At 49.6% G+C, this 21414-nt stretch overlaps 1 protein-coding gene across 1 annotated transcript; it reads left to right on the top strand.

The window, feature by feature from the left end:
- The first annotated feature begins 1254 nt into the window (after positions 1-1254).
- IL22RA1 (interleukin 22 receptor subunit alpha 1) lies at positions 1255-19424 on the top strand. Its single transcript, XM_007175131.2, has 7 exons — positions 1255-1321; positions 5200-5332; positions 6218-6396; positions 8141-8316; positions 13601-13739; positions 17405-17526; positions 18471-19424. Exons 1-7 carry the CDS (start codon positions 1279-1281, stop codon positions 19422-19424), a joined length of 1746 nt encoding a protein of 581 aa, XP_007175193.2. The 5' UTR covers positions 1255-1278.
- The last annotated feature ends 1990 nt before the right edge of the window (positions 19425-21414 follow it).

Genomic DNA, 21414 nt, shown 5'->3' with positions numbered 1-21414 from the left:
CCTGGGAAATGTAGTTTCCTGCAATTAATAGGAAAGGACTGGCACAATATCATACCTTAATTCCCCCAAAGCACAGCTCAAATGTGGCTGTGCTGTCAAACAAACTTTGCCAAAGACTCAGAGATGACAGAAAACAATTACAACACAGAAAAAAAAACCCTTAAATACAGATCCCTGGATATCACGGCCTACTACATCCTAAAGCCAAGCCCTCTAGAGCCTCCCTTAGGGTCTGCCTGTCCTGCTATAGGACTCAGCCTGCTGTTGTGTGGCTGGGGCCGACCAGACTCTCCCCAGAGGCAGAGATCTCTGATCATGTCTACCTTAACCAGAGTCCAGGCCCCTTCAATCTTCTCTTGAGGCTCAGCAAGAAGAGGAAAATCATTTCCTAAACACCCATCCCAGTGGATTTCATGTTATCCCTATAGATACACCTCCACATGGTGGAACAGCTTGGGTGAGCAGTTTGAGCCTTCATTGTCCCAAACCAAAGGCCCACTCCTGAATTTTGCCCCCATCTCTAGCACAGTAGTAAGAGTCACTGAAATCTCTGATCCATTTTTTCCTAACGTTTGCAGTTCCCAGACCCCAAAGGCTCCGTGTAGGAGTGCCTGGACTTCTCACCCCCAGCAGCCTCTCTAGGAGGAATGCTATCCCCAAGCCCAGCATCCAGCGTGGCGGACCTGATTTAATACGTGGCATAAGCAGGGGCAGCAGACACCCTATATCTCCTCCTGCCAGAACAAAGCCAAGGAGTCTAGCTCTTCCTCTGCCACCAGGAACATTCCGGAACATATTTTCTGCTCCTTCATCTGCTCCAGTTGTTTTCCTCAGGGTGAATCCCTGAGGATGGAATCAGTGAGGCAAAAGGTATTTGTAAGTTGCAGGCTTCTGATACCCAGTGCCAAGCTGCTCTCTAATAAGGCTGTATGTCGTGGATTATTTTTACGTTTTCTGCCTCTCAGTTCCCTAATAAAGCACTGAAGAATCTTGGGATGAATCAGCCACCAGACCAGATAAACAAGCCACTCTGTCACTGTTGCTGTTTTCTGCAACTAAGAAGGGAACTCCCTTGGATCCCTCCCAGAACCTGGAATTCCGAAGCAACGGGCCAGGTACCTTTGTACCCAGCTCCCCATGGCTCAGGTCCCACCTTTCCCTCCTTTCCCCGCCCTCATACCTGGGTGGAGCCAGCTGCCAAGGCGCCAAAGCTTCCCAGCCCTCCCTCTGTGCTCAGTCCAGAGTGGAGACCAAAAGAGGGCTCTGTGCCGGGCCCCAATGAGGACGTTGCTGATCATCCTGGCGGCCGGATCCCTGGTCGGTGAGTGCCGGTCACCCTGTGGTCAGACCTGACCCCCACCCAGGAGCCAATGATCAGGGTCGTCTCCCCCAGAACTGCATCCAGCCCCAGCACGACCAGTTTCAATTTCTTCTCCGCTGGGCTGACCTGGGTGCCGAGTTTCTCTGGAGAAGTAGATGTCAGCTCAGGTTGCTGGGGAGGATGAGAGGGTCCCTCAGACCCTGGGTTCTTCAGAGACTCAACTGACCCTCAAGACTCTGGGGATGCAGACACCTGTCTGAACTGGGGGTGTGGAGCCCCCCACTCCAGTGGATGGAGAATTAGCTTAAGGGAGTTAGACATCCTTGGACCCCTCAAATCTTTCTGGTAGAAATTGTACCTCTGTTCCTCTGCTTCTGGCTGGCACTGGCCTCACATGGGGAGGTGAGGGAGCGTCAGGAAGGACAAAGCTTGAGTCCAGCCATTGCCTCCTTCCACGCCCCTGAGGGGGCCTCTTCCAGCCCCTCGTGCCAGACCTGAAAGAGCATTTTCTCCCAGAGGGCCCAGGTCTGCTGCATTAATAGGTCTTAAAACACCAGAGCTCTTATGAAAACAGGATGAAAGGGCACAGTTTTCAAATCCAATAAAGTGGATTTTTTTGATGTATCATTATGGAGAACTTCCAGACCAATGCATGAGATCCTAGATTGTCTCTCTGCTCCCTGAGATGTTTAAAAAATTCAGGGAACTTTCTGAGGAAGTGAAAGCATAGTCCTGACTGAAGAACGGGGAGGGCTGGCCTCTGCAAGACCCCTTCTACCTGAAGTGCAGGATGAAGGCCATAAGGGGCCACAGCTGTGCCCTGCAGGTGCTGACCAGATCCACAGCGCTTCCAGCTGCCACCCTGGCTCTCCAGTCCGTCCTCCCCCTGGCATCAAACAGAACATTCACAGCACACTGGACTCATTGTGATCTAGGGAGACTTGATGCATCTCCCAAGAGACCTCAGACCTGTCCCTCCAGACCCTCACCCATTCCGGTTGGAAGACTTAGAGGCTCTTGGCCCTTTACAATGTGGGACACAGGGGAAACAGCCCTTAGGAGGTTGTTAGGAGTCAGTAAGGTCACTCTGGAGCCCCAGGTGCCTTCACCGCCGGCATTCTTAGGCTGATTCCAGAACATGTTTGAACTGATTTTGTTTGTTTGTTTGTCCTTAGCCTCCCAACTGGTTGACATAGACTTGTTTTATTCAAGCAAATGAGAAAACTTCCTTTGATCACATCTCCCAGGCTGTCAGTTTCTAGACAATACACATCTCCCCACGATTTCACAATGTAGACTTTCACCCAGGAAGTGCAGAACCGACTTGCGCTGAGGAACCGGTGTTGGATTTGAGGAGGAAAAGGAATGAGTAGGCGAGAGGAGATGGAAGATCTTGTTAGCCCTCAACACCTCCTCAAAGAGAGAGGCCAGCCAAGGTCCACTCACACGACTTCAGGAAGCCAACTTGAGTTCCCTCCTGAAAAGTGGTGCCAACCTCCACCCAACCTGGGCCCTTCACCTCCCGAGCATGTCCCAACCTCAGCCACTTACCTCCTCCAAACCCACATGGCCCCCCCAGGATACTGACCCTAACCAGCAACCCTCCCACCGCAGACCCTAGCCAAACCCACCCCCAGACACACCCTGGCCTTCTCTCAAATCCCACCCTCTCTCTTGCCTGCCCTTGACCTCACCACCTCGCCCAAAGCCACCATTGAGCTCTGACTTCAAGTGGACTCCCTCCCTCAACTTAAGACCCAGCCCTGAACCCATGCCCCTCCCTCCAGAACAGACCCCAATTCTGCCCAGACTCGGGTCCAAACAAGATACCAGCCACAACTTGAGGCTCGACAGCACATCCATCACATTGGCTAGAGGCAGAAGGAACCCCCTGGTCCCCTAGGCCCCATTCTGGGGGCTCCAGGAAGCCTGGAACACAAAGAGTTCTGCAGCTGCTGGGCCTGATCAACCCAGATTCAAAGAGGAATGTGGCCTTAGATTTAACATGTGGATGCACAGCAGGGTTGGACTGTCCTAATATACTTCCGCTTCCCCACAAATGCCTTCCTTACAGAAATACTGTATGTAGACTTGGAGTGGAGGGGTAAATAACCCTTCACTCCCTCACACTCTGGACCTGCTGGCGCTCATGATCATGGGGGGGTGGGGGAAGGGAGGTGCACACACATCATATCAAAGACACGTATACCCTCAGACCTCAAGGCCTTGACTCAACCGGATCTGCACCTGTTTATTTCCCACCCCAGCCAACCTCTGAGCACGCGCAGAGGCAGCTGCCGGCTCTGGCCGCCATTTTCCTGCACTCTCTTCCTTTCCACAGACCGAGCTAGGAGGGCTGAGAGAAGAGATTTGTAAGTCAAGGGCTCTCATTTACAGTGAAGATTGATTGCTTCGGGGGCAGTGCCCCCTCCCGGCTCCTCTTCTTGGGGCTCTGGCCTTTGCTGCCCCTTCCTTGCCCCATTGTATCCACCCCACAAGCAGCCTAGCGCTGTGATGGGCATTGCAGGCCGCCTCTCTGAGCCTCAGTTTTTCTCATCCATTAAATGGGCATAATGATAGTACCGGCCTCATCAGGTTGTCAGGAGGATTTGATACGGAGACTTAGCCCAGTGCCCGGCACTTTACGTGCATTTCAGACATGTCAGCTGCTGCTGTGGTCATTATTGTTTATCTTTAGGTAAGTCCAATTATTCCCATTTTAGAGCTGAAGAAATTGACGTTCTGGTTGCTTAAACAGCTTCCCCAAGGTCACGCTGCCCATATGTAACCTCAGTCAGAATCCACCTCCTACGATATCCGTGTGGCTGGGGAAGGCGCCTTTGCCCTCCTCAGAAGGCATGTGGTGGGTGGGCAGGGATTGGTTCGAGCAGCAGAGAGCCAGGAATTCACAGACATCTTCTCCACCCTTGTCTGAAATTACTGACTCTGGGCAAGTTACTTCTTAGACAGTCAACGTTTAGTTGAACACCTCTAAAATATTCCACTGGTGAGGACACTAACTTCAGACGGTGCTGAGAAATGAATGAACACCACAGCCCGTGTTGGCAAGGATATGGAATCATTGCACCACTCAAACTTTGCTGGTGGGAATAGGAGATGGTGCAGTCACCACTTTGGAAAACAGTTGGGCAGGTCTTCAAAAAGTTCAGCATAGGATCACCGTACAACCCAGAAATCCCACTCCTAGCTGTATACCCAAGAGAACTGAAAACACGTGTCCACTTAAAAACTTGTGCACATATGTTCACAGCAGCATTATTCAAAATAGCCAAAAAGTGGAAACAACCCAAATGTCCATCAACTGATGAGAAGATAAACAGAATGTGGTCTCTCCACGCAGTGGAATATGATTCAGCCATAAGAAGGAAATAAGTACCAATTCATGCTGTAATATGGATGAGCCTTGAAAACATGATGCTGAGTGAAAGAAGCCAGACACAAAAGGCCACATACTGGATCCCTCTATTTACAGGAAATGTCCAAATAGGCAAATCCATCGAGAAAGCAGATTTTTGGTTGCTGAGGCTGGGAGGAGGGGAGGGATGGGAGTACTGCTCGTGGATACAAGCTTTCTTTGTGGGCGATGAACACATCCTGGGACTAAATTAGCAGCAACCGTTGCACAATTTTGTGAATATATTAGGAAACCACAGAACTGTATGCTTTAAAGTGGTGCATTTCATGGAATGAGAGTCATAGCTCAATACCAAGGAAAAAAGAAGTGAAGGGGAGCGGGGCTGGTCAGTTAGCACAGTCTCCGCTGAGTGAGTGCCGGCTCGCCCCTCGGGGGCAACTTGCTAGGGGGCTGGGGCAGAGTCTTTGTGCCCTTCTTCTCACCCTGCTTCCACTTCCTGCAGCTCACATCGCTGAGGACACCTCAGATCTTCTTCAGCACCTGAAATTCCAGTCCAGCAACTTCGAAAACATCCTGACGTGGGACAGCAGGCCGGAGAGTGCCCCAGACACCGTCTACAGTGTGCAGTATAAGACGTAGGCGTCCCTGCAACACAACCCCTTTTGACTCTGCTCTGGAACCAACCCCTCCAAGAAAACCCTTCCTTCTTCCTATGTCCCCATGCCCCCCACCCGGACTGGTGTCACACAGCAGCCCTCCCCCAGACATAGCTTTGCTCCTTTATGTTTCTTCTGCAGGGGGAGGTTAGAATAATGGTTACAAGCAAGGGCTCTGGGGGCAGACGCCAGCTCTCTCCCTATAACTCTGGGCGGTTGAGTAACCTCACCAAGCCTCCATTTCCTCATCCATGAAGTAAAGTTAGCAACAGTACCTTCCTCATAGGGTTGTTAGGTAGGTTCAATGAGACAGTCATTAGCACGTGTGCCTGGCAAACAACAAGCTCCCAATCATTGCTTTATACTGGGTTAGACTGGGTCAACAAAAAGTCGTGCCCACCCCCTCCCGGGCCCCCACCTCGCCCCGTTCCTGCTCGTCTCCTCTCCCAGGCAGGAGAGGAGGGTACATGGGCTCAGGAGTCTGCAAACCTGGGTTCCATTCCTGGTCCTGCCACTTCATCCTGTGGCAAGACACTTGCCCTCTCCGAGGCCCAGGTCCCTCATCTGTCAATGGGGCTAACAGTGCCCGGAACGTGAACTCAGGCTGGCTGGCCTCACATCCTGCTTCCCTGCATGCATGCTTCAGACACCTGGGCAAATTTCACTTCCTTAGCCCCCAGCTCCCCTACTTGAAAAGGAGGGAGCATAATGTACGAACCTCACAGCACCGTTGTGAGGATCATCCGCATAAAGGGCCTGGGTTCACGTGCTAATATTCGATATCGTTATCATTATTAATAAACGACAGGCTTGGTGCCAAGCCTGTTCATGAAAGGTGTGCTCTGGCCCCTCCCTTGCCCACAGTTACGGAGAGACAGAGTGGCAGGTGAAGGAGGGCTGCCAGCGGATCACCCGGAAATCCTGCAACCTTACCGTGGAGACAGGCAAACTGACGGATCTCTATTACGCCCGGGTCACCGCCATCGACGCGGGAGGCCGGTCCGCCACCAAGATGACCGACCGGTTCAGCTCACTGCAGCACAGTGAGTGCCAGCCCCTCATTGCACGGGGTGCGGGACGGGAAAAGGCTGGCCTCTTCCCCTCCGGAGTGGGTGGAGAGTCCAGGAGGGCTCTGCCTCCCAGGGCCGGTTAAGGACGTGGCTCTTTAGGGAAGCCGCCCTCAACTGGATGGCATCCCCAGTGTGGTCGTTCATCTTTCTCCATCTCCATCCCCACCTCCCTAGTTCAGACCACCTTAATCTTGCCACTTGAGTGCAACCAAGGCCCCGCTAACTCTGCCCTCCTACTCCTGCCTTGACTCTTTTCCGATCCTCGGTCTTGGTCTCGGCTTCGACATCACCTCCTAAGTGAGCATCCCCACCGCCAGCCTCAACTACCCCGTTTCACTAGGTCATCGTCTGCTATTCTCCATCACCATAAACTGTTCACTGTCTTCAGAGCTCAGATCACAATCTGCAGTTACTGTGTTTGCTGGCACTTACATCATCTGCCTCCCTTACTGAAAGTGAGCTCCATGAGGGCGTGTGTGGCAGCGGAACCCACTGTGTTCCCAGCCCTTAGCATAGTGCCTGGCACATAGGAGACGCTCAATACGTAGTTGATGAAGAACTGAGTGGATGGATGGATGAGTTGCCAAACTCCTCACACATGTTAAGTAGGTGATGTTCACTAACTGATTTAAAAGCCACAGGGTTTTTTAAGAAAATAAAAAATAAAGTTAAACAAGTTATTTTATATTGTTTCTTGGCTTGTTCAGTTAATGCATACTTATTGTAGAAAATTTGGAAAATATAGAAATACACAAAGAAAAATAAAAGTAGGCCCAACTAATCTGAACACTTAAACATAACCGCAGTTACTAGCAACTGTATCTACTCTTTTGTGATCTGGTTGGTTGGTTGGTTGTTTTTTATATAATGGTATCATGAACATTTGCCCATGTCATTAAATATTTTTCCACAACACGATATTTCACGGCTGCGAACATGACCCATTCTATGGAGGTACTCTAATTGACTTCCCTAATTCCTTTTTGGAGGACTCTTAACTCAGTTTTTTCAATTTTATAAACAACACTGAAGTGAACATTCTTCTAGCTCAGATCTTTTTAATCTTGGAGGTCAATGGACTCTTGAGGACTTTCTATAAATTAGCTTCGGGGGAGTGAGGTTCATGAAACCCTGAAACTGAGTGTAAGATTTTTGTATATGTACATTTTGGGGGAGAAAAGAACCATAGCATTCAATAGCATTCAAACCATAGCATTCAAATTCCCAAAGGGGTCTATAAACCAGTCAAGGTCGTTTGGTTATTTGGAAATTCCATCTTGAGAGAGGTTGAAGTTTAGGCCTGGCCTTTGAGGCTGAATCAATAATATTGGGCACCACAAACATTGTTTGGATATGTAGTTGAACCGTCAGTCCCCAAAGCTGTCATTGCCAGTAGACTAGGGGGCGGGTGCTCCGGGAAGACTCAAGGTAGGGATGTGTGGAGGCTGGGACAAGGGTATGATCAGCCTAGGGGTCCAGGGCCCCTCTCCCTGGGCTCTTCCCACTCACCCTTGATCACCCTTTTGCCAGCCTTACACCCAAACACCAGTTGCTTCTCTTCTCACCTGTTCATTTAGCTGATGCTTTCGGAAGCATGGCTGGGGTTGGGGTGGGAGGGGGTGGAAAGCAGTCATTTCCCAAGGTCCAAGGCAGCCTCTCAGACACTCCTGGCTGATTCTAACTTTTTCATTTCTTTTTTCTCTCTCCCTTTTTCCAGCTATCATCAAACCACCTGATGTGACCTGTATCCCCAAGGTGAGATCCATCCAGATGATTGTCCATCCCACCTACACGCCCATCCACACAGGGAATGGCCACCGGCTAACCCTGGAGGACATCTTCCAGGACCTGTTCTATCACTTAAAGCTGCATATCAACCACACCTACCAAATGGTAAATGAAGGGTAAATATATGTGCCACCTTGGTCCTTCCCTGCCTCGGAAACCCATTTCCCTCTCTGCATTGCTTCAAGTAGAAAGGAGGTGTGTTATATAAATCAGTGTTTCCCAAAACATGTCTACAGCCTACCTCTTGTAGATTCACACACACAATAGCATGCTAAAGCTTCTGACAAGTCCTGCAAAGTCAAGACTCCAGTTTCAATTTGCTTAATACAACTTCTCTCGCATGTATTTGATCAGAGAAACTCCTTTTATTTTGCATTAAATGTATTTTTTTCTTGCCTAATGCCTTCTAACATCCAGGGGAACAACTTCTATTAACATCCTCACGTGTCCACTTTGGGAAATACTGGAATCAATTTCTACTGCTGCAGTTCTTTCTGCTGGTTCTCCACTTTCTGTGGGAACTGGATACAGGCAGTGTCTTAAGATCAGTAATACTGAAAGGTGGAAGGCAAAGGCATAAATTGTCAAATGTTATACATTTCTTTTTGTATTCAAAAAATAAAATATGTAGTGTTTCCCCCGGCAATGTGTGCCACTAATTCATAATTACATTGAATGACTATTCCTGCACTCAAGGAGCTTATAATCTAATGGGTGGGGAGAGAGTTAAAACAAGAATTCAAATTCAAATTCATACAGCTATAGGTAGAGGGAAATAAGAGTGTTGTGTGGGATAGAATGGAGGCTGGGAGGAGAGAGAGGAGATGTCAGCTCAGAGAGATCTGGAAAGACCTCTAGAACAGAAAACTTTCTGGTGCTGATATCAATTTCTGAGGTGTACCAGGTAATATATGCTTATTGTGTCATTTAATCTTCATCACAAAACCTATGAGGTAGTTGCTATTATCTCCATTTTCTGAATGAGAAAACAGAGGTTCAGAGAGGTTAAGTCACTTGCTCAAGATTGTTCAGCAAATAATAGCATAGTCAAGATTCAAATCCAGCTTTGTTCCAAGCCCACATTCCTCCCCTCCCTGCTCCAATGGCCTACACTGTCCCACTACGATCAGAGAGAGAAGCAGGAACACTTAGGATATTGTTGGAAAGCACAAAACTGCCCATTTGGGCTGAAGCATAGGGACATGTAGAATAGTTTCTCAAAACATGGTCCCAAACCAATGGCATCAGAATCTCCTGCAGCCTTTGTTTAAAATGCAGGTTCTTGGGGGCTTCCCTGGCGGTGCAGTGGTTAAGACTTCGCCTTCCAATGCAGGGGGTGCGAGTTCGATTCCTGGTTGGGGAGCTAAGATCCCACATGCCTCACGGCCAAAAAACAAACAAACAAAAAACCCATAAAATGCAGGTTCTTGGGCCCCCTTATAATCCGCTTCATCAAATTCTAGAGTTGCGCCCCTGGGATCTGAATTTTAGTGAACAACCCAGTGCTTCTTACTCACTCTGAAGTTTGAGAAACACTGATGGAGAGGAACAACGCTAACCCTAAAAAGCCAGGCTGGGACCATACTGTAGAGGTCGGGAGGGCGGGTGGGGGAATCTTTATTTATTTCAGTAGTCAGGGGGAGCGATTAGAGATTACAGAGCAGGGAGAGTCTTTATCACTACTAATTTTTGGCAAATATTTGGCGTTTGAATATTTTAATTTTATTATTTTTATTTTTGGCTGTTCTGGGTCTTCGGTTCATGCGAGGGCTTTCTCTAGTTGCGGCAAGTGGGGGCCACTCTTCATCGCGGTGCGGGGACCGCTCTTCATCGCGGTGCGCGGGCCTTTCACTATCGCGGCCCCTCCCGTTGCGGGGCACAGGCTCCAGATGCGCAGGCTCAGTAGTTGTGGCTCACGGGCCCAGCCGCTCCACGGCATGTGGGATCTTCCCAGACCAGGGCTCGAACCCGTGTCTCCTGCATTAGCAGGCAGATTCTCAACCACTGCGCCACCAGGGAAGCCCGGCGTTTGAATATTTTATTGTTATTGATTTACAACTTAATTCAGTTTGTGATCAGAGAACATATTCTGTATGATTTCAGTCCTTTATGGAGACTTGTTTTATGGCCCAGCATATGGGCTATCTTGGTGAATGTTCCACGTGCACTTGAAAAGAATATGTATTTTGCGGGTGTTTGGTGGAGTGCTCTATAAATATCAATTAGATAAAGGTGGCTAATAGTATTATTCATATCTTCTATGTCTTTCCTGATTTGGGGGAGGTCTATTGTTCTCTTAATTGCTGAGAGTATTACAATCTCCAGCTTTGATTGTGGATTTGTCTATTTTCCCTTTTAATTCTGTGCCTATCTGAAGCTTTATTATCAGACACATACACATTTATGATTGTTATAGCCTCCTGGTGAATTGACCCTTTTATCATTATGAAATTTCCCTTTTTATCACTAATAATACTCTTTTTATTGAACTCTACCTTATCTGCTGTTAATATAGTGATTCTAGCCTTCTTATATTTATAATTTTCATTGTATATCTTTTTACATCCATCTATTTTCAACCTACCTGTGCCTTTATATTTAAAGTGTATCTCTTGTAGACAGCATTCTGACAGCCTTTCCCTTTTTAAAAATTGAGATATAATTCACATACCACAAACTTCACCCCTTTAAAGTGTAGGATTCAGTGGTTTTTAGTATATTCAAGAAGTTGTCTAACCGTCACCACTATTTAATTCTCTCTATTCTATTTTCAAGTTCTCTGACTCTTCTGTCATCTCCAATCTGTTGTTAAAACCATTCAGTGGGAATTTTTACTTTAGATATTGTATTTTTCAGTTCTAAATTCTCTAATTTTTATAGTTTCTAGTTTTTATAGTCTCTAGTATTTATAGTTTATGCTACTGAAAATTCCTAGTCATTCTGTCATTATGAGCACATTTTCCTTCACTTCCTGAGCATAGTTATACCAGCCACTTTAACACCGTCTGATAATTCAAACATTTTGGTTATCTTGGGATAGGTCACCATTAACTGTCTTTTCTCCTGAATATGAATTACATTTTCTCTTTCTCTACATGTCTAAAAATTTTGGAATGCATCCTGGACATTGTGAATGATATGTTGAAAGGACTCTGGATTCTGTCATATTCCTCCAAAGAGTATTGATTTCTGTTTGTTTCTTTGTCTTAGTAGGCAGTGAATTTGGCTGAACTTCAAACTCCAAAATCTCAGTTCAGTAAAGTTCAGTTGAAACTTTAGCTAGGCTGCTTGGAGTCTACCCTGCTCATGCGTACTTTAGGCACCAGCCAGGGATTTGGGCAAAGTTTATACACAGAATTCAGGCTCTCTCTCTATGAACCTCTCCTATCTGTGATCTCTCCCTCACTTTCCAACTTTTGTGATTGCCCTGAACTCTGTCTTCTGGTTACTCAAACCAGTAAGATTACAGGGTTTTTAATCTAGGTTTCACCCACTCCACATGGTATAAATGGGGGCCTGCCTCCAGGCTATAAGACATTAAAAAAGAGAGAGAAACTCATTCAGTGCCATTCCCTTCCTCCTGTCTCTGGTATCTGCCTGCTTTTACTTACTTTCCAATGCTTATAGGTAGTTTTCATTTTGGCCAGAGTTTATAGCTGTTATTTTACGGAAGGTTGGTCCAATAGAAGCTATAAATTACTGGGAGCAGGAAGAGGAGAGATCAAATGTAGAAATGAAAGAGTGATCAGGGTGGGAAGTCAGGGTGGCTATTGCAATGTTACTAGGCTGGAAACGATAAGGGCCTGAACCAGGGTGGAGACAGTGAAAACCTGGGGAAGGAGGATTCTTGGGGCCTTGACACTCTACTGGGGTTAATTTCAACCATATGAGTTCCACAAAACAATAAGCTGTTAAATCCATTCATGCACTTCTTCACCCACTTTCACCCCCTTCAAAAGAAAAAACAACAAATAACCCTAAACCTTGGCCTCCATGTGCCTGGAAAAGAGAAGGCATAGCTGAAACACAAAGGACCAAAAAGAAAATTCTTAGCTTTTAAGCTCCCAAGAACATAGCTCCTGGCCCTTTAAAGAAAAGTTTATGGATTATTTCAGGGTAATCAGATACAAAGGATATGAGAGGGATTTGTCAAGAATGGTTTTAAGGTTTGAGCCTTGGATATTAGAACAAGAGAGACATTATTAACAGAATTAGGGAATCAAATACAGGTGCGGGTTTGGGCTTGGAGATGGGGCAGGACCCAGTGAGAGGAGATCGGGATGTTTGGACATGTCAAGTTAGAGATGCCCACAGACTGCTGTCCAGCAGGACGCTGGCGGTGTGTGCCAGGAACTCCATAGCTCTTACTGAGATCAGTTTGGGGGTTATCCACACATTGGTGATCACCAGAGCCACGGGTCTAGAAAAGATCACTAAGTGAGAAAATACGTGGAAAGAGAAGAAAGAATGGGTGAAGAGTGAAACTTGCAGAACAACACTGAGGGGCTGAAACCAGTAAAAGAGCAATCGGAGAGGTAAGAGGAGAACCAGAATGATGGAATGAGGCAGCCAAGGGAAGAGTTCAAGGTCAGAGAGGTTCGACACATACACGAGGGCAAGAACTGAGAAGAAGCTCTAGCAGAAGGATGGGCAGATGCAAAGGAGCAAGGGCTTACTTCAGAAGCAGAGTGTTTGCAGGAGCGACAGGCATTCAACATCACCAGAGCCTAAAGGACCAAGCGGGCTGTAGGGAGGGAAGAGTGAACAAAGGGAGCAGGGACCTGTAATATGACCCGGGCCACCAAAGGATTTTGAATAGAGGAGCTTTGTAATTATGTTAATTGTTTAGAAAGATCACTGTGGCACCAGGATAAATTTGGAAGTAGACAGGGACAAAACCAGAGACTGGTGACCAGTAAGGAGGCCACTGCAAGAGTCCAGGCCAAAGATATTGAGGCCCAGTTAAGGCAGAAGCAATGAGGAGGCAAGAGAGAGATGGATATTCAAAGCGTTTTTGATATTTTATTTTAAAAAAGGGGGGAAAGAGGAGAACTGGAAGAAGGAAGAAAGGTGGGGTGGTGGTGATGGTATTGTTGGTGTTGGTGATGGTGGCGATAATAACAGCAGCTAGTATTTAGAGACTGCATGCTATGTGCCAGACACTGTTCCAAGTGAAAGTGCATGAAGCTTGCATCTGATTGGATTTAGGGAGAAAGCAGAAGGTAGGGGAGTGGGAATGGAGCACTGCAGACTGACCTACCAGTTTATGGTTTGGGCAGCTGGTGGTACCATTTTACTAAGTGCAGTAACCCAGGCAGAGGTGTAAGCAAGGCTCCACATAGAGGTTGGTGTATATGAGATGTTGTTCTGTGTTCTCTGTCAAATGCAGCACCTTGGAGGGAAGCAGAGAGAATTTGAGTTCTTTGGCCTGACCCCTGACACGGAGTTCCTTGGGACCATCGTGAGTATTGTTCCAACCTGGTCCAAGAAGAGCACCCCCTACATGTGGCGAGCGAAGACGCTGCCAGGTAAGTTCAGCTGAAGCCAGAGGGAACTGGGGACTCCTGAATTCAAACCTTGACTCTGTGCTTTCCCCCCTGTAACCAAGGTGAGGCTTGGCAGTGCTCTAAAAAACCATAGAAGGATTACTAGTGTATTATTAAAGTCAATCTTTGTTTATTCATAAATGAGTTAGCTGTTGGGTTATCATAGCAAATGTTTAATCTCCACCCTCCAGCCTATGTCTGAATTTCCTCTCTCTGGCAAGCTGCGTGTGTATCCTGGCAAAGCAAATTCACCTTGATGTTAACTCAAGTGAGAGATCCCAGGAAATAATCTGCAGATGGGAGAGCAGAGAAGATAAAAAGATCTCTCCGTACCTTCTAAAGTCAAATAAAAATAACAGTGATTATAATAGCATTTCTGCAGGTGCCAACCAGGGACCAGACACTACGAAACACAGTTCTCCTGCTTCTGTGAAGCATCTTTGTTCCACTGAGGAAACTGAGGTTCAGAGTGGTTAAGTAACTTGCCCAAGATTGCACAGGTGGTGAGGGATGCAACTAGGCCTAATTCCAGAGAACACGTTCTCACCACTGCACTACCATAGAAAGAGTTTTGAGTCATTGGCTCAGTGGGATGGTGTCCCAGCCCACTCGACTCTAGCACATTGAAACTCGACTCTCTTCGTAAGCATCCTAATGTTTTTATTAGTGCTTATTTTCATAGAGGTAGAAATGTAATGCTCCCAAGTTTAGAGGATGAAAAAAGCGATCGCATTGGACTGGATGGATTTGGAAAACAGTCTCCACTTTAGTCATCTTGTTTAGATTAATGATGTCAGTAGGTGATTTCTGTTCTAATGAATAGAAGCGAGGCAGCTGCTAGAGGCTGGGCCCGAGGGTATAACTGCAGCTTGGTAGAAACATCATAGGGTAGGTTCTGGTCCTCAGCTTTGTTCAGAAACTCAGCTCATTGGTTTCCCCAAAAGCCCACAAGAGACTCAGTTCTCCACCCGAGTCCCAGTGCATTTGTTTTCATGGGAAGATATGCCTGGTGGAACAACAGCCAGCACTGACCTCTTGCACGGGGCATGCCCTTCCCGGGGAAAGGGCCACATGAAGACCAGAATAGAACTTGGCAATAAGAGAACTAGAAAAAGGAAACCAACTTCACAGGCACTGAGTTGGGAGTGTGTATACGATTTGTGACTCTCCCCTGGACCTTCTAGATAAATCTTGTTCATTCCTGGCCCACCCCTGCCCTCCTGCTTATTGACAACATGTGGACCACTCCACACATATCCTTCTGTTGGTTTGTCCTTATGTGATCTAGCTCATGATATGATATCATTTTTTTCTAAGACTGTAGCTGCTTTTATATGAATCATACTTCATGGTGGCTATTTCTTGGTGACATATAGAAAGCACCTTATCCTTTATAATCAAGTATATTAATAACAATTCCTACCATTTATTAAGTACCTACTCTATTGCCAAACACCGTGTTAAATTCTTTACTTATATTATCCCATTGAATCCTTATAACAATCCTGCAAGTTGTATAGCATTATCCCCATTTTACAGAGGAGGAGCTCTGGCTCAGAGAGGTTAAGCAACTTGCCGGTGACCACACAGCTGGTCAGTGAACCTAGTTAAGTTCATCTGATCCTGAAGCCTGGGCTCTAATCACCACTTTGCAATTTTGTTTAGAGCCTGTCCCCTCTACTGCACATTTATTCCTTTTACTTCCATATCATAATGAAACGTCCTGCCCTTGACCCTGTATCCCGGGGTCTGTCTTATCCCCAGAGCCCAGAATCCCTCCTTTATCTACCTCTCAGAATGTCTTGGACCATCATCCCAGCATCTTGATGCTGGAAAGGGCTCTAGGTGTTGGTTCACCCCATCTCTTAATTTTACAGATGAGGAAACGGAGGCATCACTGTGTAGTGGCTGTGAGAATGAGCTTTGGAATCATACATGTCAATCCTGGCTTCTCCACTGAGTAGCTGTGTGACCTTGTTCAAGTCACTTAACCTCTCTGAGACTCAGCTTCATTATCTGTAAGGAGTGAACATCCATGGCCATCTGTTTGGTGGGATAACATTGGTAGAGCACCCCACACAGTGCACGGCATGTAGTAAGAGTTCAATCATCGCTGGCTACTGTTATTAATAAATGGTAGACCAGAGAGGGTCGTGCAGAAGATGAGGGTCTCATCAGTGGCTGAGCCAGACCTCTAACACCCCACATTCCAGTGTTGCTTCCATTATTTCTTCCTACTTCCCCGTGAGTGAAATGGCAGAAATGTTCCAAGTCCCTGTCCTGTCCTGGTACAGGGAGCAACAGTTTTCCAGTTACATTAGGCATGTCATGTAGAGACATTTGGGTCCTGTCTTCTCCCTGGTGGAAGTACATGTGACAGGGGAAGTGGGAAGCTGAAGTGGGAAGCTGACCCAGAGAGGCCCAAGCCACAGGGGCTGGGGGAGGAGTGAGGAGTGGGCTAGAAGTAAAGGCTCCAGCAATTCCCAGGGTTCACAGTCATTGCCAAGGTCACTGGCAACTGATGATCAACTCCCCAAGCTGAAGCCACACAGGGGCCAGGAACAGAAGGAGGGTGACTTGGAGAGTCAAGACCCCCAGGTAATACAAATCTCCAGTTTTAACAAAAACTCCAGCTACCTCTTCCTTACCAAGCCACTCGCCAGTCCCACTTGAATTGGTGACAGGAAGTGTGTCATGCCAAGACCTGGCTGCACCCACCCATCCCGAAGATGCAGGGCCATAAGGAGGAGGCTCCGCGTAGAGCCCTTAGCCATCCTCTCCTTTTCGTTTTCGAAAGGGTGGTGCCTCCCCAGGCTCACTCCTGAGTGAGGTCTTCCCAGCTCAGATCTTGGTAGAGAGGTGGGGAGGACAGACCCCTCCCATTGTCACATCCCCCCTCCCTTTGACTCTTTCCCCCGCCCCCACCAGGAAGGCAGGACTGTCCTTAAACCCAGGCAAGAGGGACCCTTTTCTGAGCCCCGCACTTTAGAAAGCCCCGCTCCAGCCCTGCTCTGGCCATGGCCCTCCCCACAAGATGAAGAGTCCTTAGGTCCACATGGGCAGATCCCACTGGAATCTGTGAGCTCCGAAATTACCTGTACAGATGGCCAGAGCCTGTGTCCAGTCTCGGCAGATCTCCTCCTTGGGTCTTTCTTCCAGAGGGCAGACACTCTGTTGATGTTCAGGCCCTCGGCCCAAAGGGTGGCCAGCGGGTGGGTATTTGTAGGCGGCGTGGATGGGCTTGGCCATGAGCCCACATCCTTGGGCCTGAGGCCCCTGGCAGTGTGGGCTGGAGCCAGGCTGGGCCTGCGCGAGCTTCCCCCTGCACCTCCACCTTTCCGCGCAGCACCCCGAGACGTCCAAGAATCAAAAGTCAAGCCTTCCGTGTTGTTATGAAAAGTATATCTGTCAAGGTGGGAGCACAGAACATATTTTACTTAACCACGTAAAACCATGATGAAATTCCGAATATTTAGACGTACGGTGGGTGGCCCGCCATTTGTGCCCTCGCCCCGGGCCCTGTAAGTACTGGGGATAGGAGAGGCCTTCCCAAGCCTGGCCCGAGAGGCAGGGGAGGAAAAGGCCCAAGGTGGCAGTACCCACACTGGCAGCCTCACCCTTCCTGTTCTGGCCTCTTGCTCACCTAGATCAGACGTGGACCTACTCCTTTTCCGGCGCCTTCCTGTTCTCCGTGGGCTTCCTGTTCGCAGGGCTCTGCTACCTGAGCTACAGATACATCACCAAGCCGCATCTGCCTCCCAACTCCCTGGTGAGCAGGGGCCCCAGGGAGGATGGAGAGGCCGAGGGGAGGGCACGGGCCCTGGGACCCCGGCTCTCCCTCATTTCTCCCTCCAGCCTAAAGATGTGGCTGGCAGCTCCCCCGGTGTACGGAAGAGAGCTAGGGATCAGGAAGAGAAGGCATTAAAATAGAAAACCCACGTGGCTCTCAAGGGGACGCACACCCTGCCTGAACGGGCAGCCCAGGTACTACCACCTGGGATTGCAGGCCTACTGTTGCCACATCTTCACATTTTTTCCAGCGAAGTCAGAATTTCAGATTGTAATGTGAAATCTCCCATGTTTCAAATCTTGGCAACTAATTTTTTTAAACTAAGCCCTTGCAGACCATACACGTCACATCGGCGGCCCAAGTCTGGCCACCAGAGCTGCATCTTTGTTAAAGCAGCCACGCCCGCTGCAGCGCCTGCACAGTCTGGGGCTCGCAGAGACAGCTCACGCCCATCCACCCCTCCAAGTCAAAGGCCGGATGAGCCATTTCCTGTAAAACTCTCCGGGCCTCCCCTGCCCCCCATTCTTCCCCACCTTTCTCCCTGTGTGAGGCCCTTAGGGACTCAGAGCTGAGGAGCAGTTGAGCCACCACCTCGAGAGCATTCCCCAAGGACACCCCAAATCCGAGTCAGCTGCTTCCAGAGTGCCCGCCTCCTAGAGAAGTCACAGCCTACTCGCTCTCCCTAGACACCCAGACTCTGGAAGCGGCCCTCAGCTAACGGGCCGGGAGCCCTGTCCCTTCACAGAGGCTCCAGCACTTAGAGGAATCCCTGGGAAGGGATGCGGGGCTCACACATCTTGGAAAAGCCCCCAGATGGTCTACCCCTTCCCCTCCACCCCCAGCCCTGTGGAGGACCACGGCACGCACGGCACCCCAGGGGAGCTTGAATGCACTCTAACGGGCAAACTGTTCTCCCTGCACAGAATGTCCAGCACGTACTGACCTTCCAGCCTCTGCAGCTCATCCAGGAGCACATCTTAAGCCCCATCTTTGACCTCAGTGGCCCGAGCGGCCTGGCCCAGCCTGTCCAGTACTCCCAAGTCAAGGTCTCCGGGCCCATCGAGCCTCCAGGAGCCCCACCGCGACACAACCTGTCTGAGATCGCCTACCTTGGGCAGCCGGACCTCTCCATCCTCCAGCCTTCTGGCGGGCCACCTCTCCAGACACTCCCCCCGCTGTCCTATGCCCCGCAGGCTGCCCCTGAGGGCGGGCCCCCGTCCTATGCACCTCAGGTAACCCCCAAAGCTAAACCCCCCTCCTACACTCCCCAGGCCATCTCGGAGGTCCAGACCCCTTCCTACACCCCTCAGGCCACTCCGGACAGTTGGCCTCCTTCCTACGGGATATGCGGGGAAGGCTCTGGCAGAGACCCCCCACCTATGACACTCTCTGGTCCCAAACGCCTCGGAACTAAAGGTCAGCTCCAAAAAGAGGCACCAGCTGGAAGCTGCAGCCCAGGTGGCCTTTCTCTGCAGCAGGTGACCTCCTTGGCTATGGAGGACCCCCAAGAAGTAAAATCCTTCCACCAGCATCTGGGGGTTCACACGGACAGAGAACCTGACTCTGATGTCATACGCAGAGGGGAACCAAGGACACGAAGCTACGTAAAGGGCCAGCTGCCCCTCCTCTCCTCTGTCCAGATCGAGGGTCACCCCATGTCCCTCCCTTTGCAGACTCCTTCCCACCCATGTTCCCCCACAGACAAGGGTCCAAGTCCCTGGGGCTTGCTGGAGTCCCTCGTGTGTCCCAGTGACGAGGGTCCAGCATCCGAGACTGAGGCCAAGAGCCCAGGCCCTCGGGCCCCAGACCTGGAGTCGCCCACGGAGCTAGACTCTCTGTTCAGAGGCCTGGCCCTGACGGTGCAGTGGGAGTCCTGAGCGGGAACAGGGTGGGCCTGGGGCTTTCTCCTGTCCCCACCCTTACCTCGCATCCTTGGCCGTCACTCCCGCACCCAGCGGCGCTGCGCACTCTGCAGCCCAGCTCCGGGTGGAGGCCCTCGAGGAACCAGCGGAAGGAGGTTGCCGGACCCCTGCCGTGGCTGAGCTCCCTCTGGAGCAAAAAGACGTGAGAAGGGCTCCAGCCAGAGGAGTTACAGAAGTGCATCATATACAAACGAGCAAGTGCAAATGAGCATGTGCACGCCAAGTTCTGCAGGGCAGGACGGACAGTCAGAGTGCAGGAGTTAATATGGGGAACCTCCCGGAGATCCAGGGCCCCGGCTCCTAATACGCTGGACACAAAGTTCTCCATGAGCCTACCTCTCTTCAGTCCTGGCCACTTTCTTTTTTTTTTTTTTTTTTTTTTATTTTATTTTATTTATTATTTATTTTTGGCTGTGTTGGGTCTTCGGTTCGTGCGAGGGCTTTCTCCAGTTGCGGCAAGCGGGGGCCACTCTTCATCGCGGTGCGGGGACCGCTCTTCATCACGGTGCGCGGGCCTTTCTCTATCGCGGCCCCTCCCGTTGCGGGGCACAGGCTCCAGACGCGCAGGCTCAGCAATTGTGGCTCACGGGCCCAGCTGCTCCGTGGCATGTGGGATCTTCCCAGACCAGGGCTCGAACCCGCGTCCCCTGCATTAGCAGGCAGACTCTCAACCACTGCGCCACCAGGGAAGCCCCTGGCCACTTTCATAATCTAGTTCAGCAGAGTGAGGCCTCTGCCTCCTCTGTGGTTCCCCAAAGGTGAGAAAAGGAGCCTGAAAAAGGACCCCTCATAGCAGACTGGGCAGAACCAGAACAACCTGCACTTCTGCCAAGTCCAGAGGCAACCTGATGGCAAGACTCCAGGGAGGGGTGCGGCCTGCGGCTCATCCCCAACCAGGGCTACTGCCTGGAATTGCACCATTTCAGCTTCATTCCTCTGCTAGAGGCTTTACTCCAAGTGAAATGCAGGTCCACCAGGGACGGAGAACACAGAAGCCTTTTCTGTCAGCAGGAGTTTCAGACCCTATCCTGGCAGCAGGGTTTGAAAGGAACATGGGGCCATGGGGCAACTGAAGGAGACACAACTACAAACTGTACCTACTTCACAACTTTGGAAACTCAGCCTTGGATTCAGCCCACCTGGGTTCAAATTCCGGACTCAGTACTTACCAGCCATGTGACTTCAAGCAAATGAATCACGGCTCAAGATCTCAGTTTCCTCATCTGTGTCATGGGGATAATAACACTGACCTCACAGGGTTGTGGTGAGGATGAAATTAGATAATGTCTGCAAAGTGTTTCATAGTGCCTGACTCATGGGCAGTGCCCAATAAACAGTAGTATTTCCTGTCGTGATTTTTTAAAAATAGGACAGTACAGGAGTGACCCACTCCCCCAATTCAGCTTGATTTTGGATCGGGCATTTTCTCATGGGCTTAAATTATCCTGATTTCCTCAGGATGCTCCAGGCCGAGCTGGAGGAGCTGGACTATCTAGGAGGGGGCGAGGGAAGGGATTGCAGGAAACAGGGTCCAGGGACAAATGGAACCTTCTCCTTGAGTTCACAGGTGGAAGCTGCTTTGGGGGTGGCAGCAGCATTCTCAGAGGACCTTCCTCCCCGACACCCCACCAGAGGCAGCACAGGGCTACCCTGTCCTCCTGCCCTTGCACAGGGTCCTTGTCCGAGCTTTCAGCACGCTGTCACGTCCTTTGTATCATTGCATCTCACGTGACCCCTATGATGAGGAAACCGAGACCCAGAGAGGAGAAGGGGCTCCCCCCACAGGCCCCCACGGAGGCCGTGACACAGTTGGAGCTCAAACCTAGTGATTTTTGTCTTCATCAAGAGAAGGAACTTTCCACACCAGTTTGGATTCTTGTAGGATGAGACTCCTGGGGCATAAGGAGGGGAGGGCCCCCATGGGGTCCCCGAGGGGCAAGCGCCC

This window comes from Balaenoptera acutorostrata, chromosome 1 (assembly GCF_949987535.1).
Source record: "Balaenoptera acutorostrata chromosome 1, mBalAcu1.1, whole genome shotgun sequence".
In the NCBI taxonomy this organism is placed as follows: domain Eukaryota; kingdom Metazoa; phylum Chordata; class Mammalia; order Artiodactyla; family Balaenopteridae; genus Balaenoptera; species Balaenoptera acutorostrata.
Note: the sequence above shows the minus strand (reverse complement) of the source record. Positions and strands in the feature narration are given on the sequence as shown.